The sequence below is a fragment of the Oxyura jamaicensis genome, assembly GCF_011077185.1.
Source record: "Oxyura jamaicensis isolate SHBP4307 breed ruddy duck chromosome 25 unlocalized genomic scaffold, BPBGC_Ojam_1.0 oxy25_random_OJ70689, whole genome shotgun sequence".
Lineage (NCBI taxonomy): Eukaryota > Metazoa > Chordata > Aves > Anseriformes > Anatidae > Oxyura > Oxyura jamaicensis.
Window position 1 is genome coordinate 400 of NW_023304691.1, and position 1,857 is coordinate 2,256.

A 1,857-nucleotide genomic window follows, 5' to 3' on the forward strand; every position below is an offset into this window, starting at 1 on the left:
CACCCCACAGCTCCGTGCCCGGCGCCGCGCTGATTTCAGCGTCTGCGCTCTCACCCCACAGCCACACGTGGCTGGGGGGGGCAGGGGGCAGGCAGAGCAGCCCCCCCCCCCGGCAGGGCAGAGCCTCCCCGCAGCATCACGGGGGGCTGCTTTGCCCCCCGCCCGCTGTCCCGTCCCCCCCCCCTTGCTCCGGCATCCCCGTCCCCCGGCGGCGCTGCCCCCCTTGCCGGATGAGTCACTGTCTGGCAGCCTGCGGCGGGGGGGGCGCGGGGGGGTTGTTATGTCTGCAGCGCGCGCGGCTCCGGGGAGGCGCAGGGGGAGCCCCCCGCCGCTGCGGGGTCCCAGCCTGGCGCCAGCCCCGAGCTGCGGGGATTTATTTGGGGGGGGGGTGGGGGGGTGTGAGGGATGCTTTGGGGGGGGTCCAACCCCCGTCCCCCCCCCATCCCCACGCTGGGGGTGCCGCTGTCGGTGGGGCCGGCCGTGCGTGGCGGGGGCGCCGCGTCCCGCTGGGCCCCCACCTTGCCCCCTCGCCTGGCCCCCCCCCCAGGTGGCGGGCAGGAAGGGGTTCCCCCACGTCATCTACGCCCGGCTGTGGCGCTGGCCGGACCTGCACAAGAACGAGCTGAAGCACGCCAAGTTCTGCCAGTTCGCCTTCGACCTCAAGTACGACAGCGTCTGCGTCAACCCCTACCACTACGAGCGCGTGGTGGCCCCGGCCATCGGTGAGCCAGCCCAGCCCCGACACCTCCAGCCCCCCCCCCCCCCCCCCGGCCCCCCCCACCCTTCCCCTTGGGGGGACCCCCCGTAACTCCCCCCCCCGCCCTCCCCGTCTCTCCCCGCCAGGTCTGAGCATCCCCAGCGCAGGTGAGACCCCGGCCCCATTGCGGCCCCGCAGCCGGCAGCCCCTCGGTGTGGGCCCCCCCCACGTCCCCAGCGGGTCCCCGTGCCCCCCAATGGTCTCCGGTGTCCCCCCCGCCCAGTGCCCCCCGCCCGCCTGGTGAAGGAGGAGTTTGTCCATGACTGTGTGCAGATGGAGGTGCCGCACGGGGCCAAGCGGGCGCCGCGCCCCCCCGCCGAGCCCTACCGCCCGCCGCTGCCCCCCCCCGCCGCTCCCCGAATCCCCCCGCGCCCCCGGGAGCCTCTACCCCGCGCTGCCCATGTCGCCCCCAGGTAAGACCCCCCTGACTCTCCACGTCCGTCCCCTACCCCCCCGCCTCAGCCCCATTCTTGGGGAGGGGTTTGGGGGCACCACCCCGGGCCCCCCCCCCCCCCCCAACCCCCTCCCCCAACCCGCAGTGGCCCCCGGCGGCCCCCTGCTCCCGCTGCCCCACGGCGAGGGGCTGCTGCGGATCGCCTGCCCCACCCCGCCCCCGGCCACGCCAGCGCAGCCCCCCCCGCAGAACGGGTACCCCGCGCCCCCCAAGCCTCCCTACCACGGTGAGTACCGGGGCTGCCCCCACATCGCTGCGACCCCCGGCTTTACCGGGGGGGTCCCGCACGCTGACCCCCCCCCCCCCCCCCCCCCCCCCCCCACCCCCCGCGTTGGGGCGGGGGGGGGGGGGGGGGGGGGGGGGGGGCAGCGGGGTGGGGAGGGGGCACGGCCTTGCAGCGCTCACCCCATTTTGTGCCCCCCCCACACCCCCCCTACCCCAGGGCCCCCGCACCATAGCTCCGCGCCGTACCAGCAGCCGGTGTCCGCGCACCCCGGTAAGCACCCGAGGGGCGCCCAGCACCCCGCTGCTCATCTTGGGTGCCCTGACCCCCCCCCCAACCCATGTGTGTCCCCCCCCCCACGCCCCCCCCAGGGCCAGAGTTCTGGTGCTCCATCGCCTACTTCGAGATGGACGTGCAGGTGGG

General features: G+C 76.7%; 1 protein-coding gene across 1 annotated transcript; it reads left to right on the forward strand.

Moving 5' to 3' along the window:
- The first annotated feature begins 280 nt into the window (after positions 1–280).
- LOC118158292 (mothers against decapentaplegic homolog 9-like) lies at positions 281–1,450 on the forward strand. Its single transcript, XM_035312931.1, has 4 exons — positions 281–722; positions 844–864; positions 981–1,170; positions 1,297–1,450. Exons 1-4 carry the CDS (start codon positions 281–283, stop codon positions 1,439–1,441), a joined length of 798 nt encoding a protein of 265 aa, XP_035168822.1. The 3' UTR covers positions 1,442–1,450.
- The last annotated feature ends 407 nt before the right edge of the window (positions 1,451–1,857 follow it).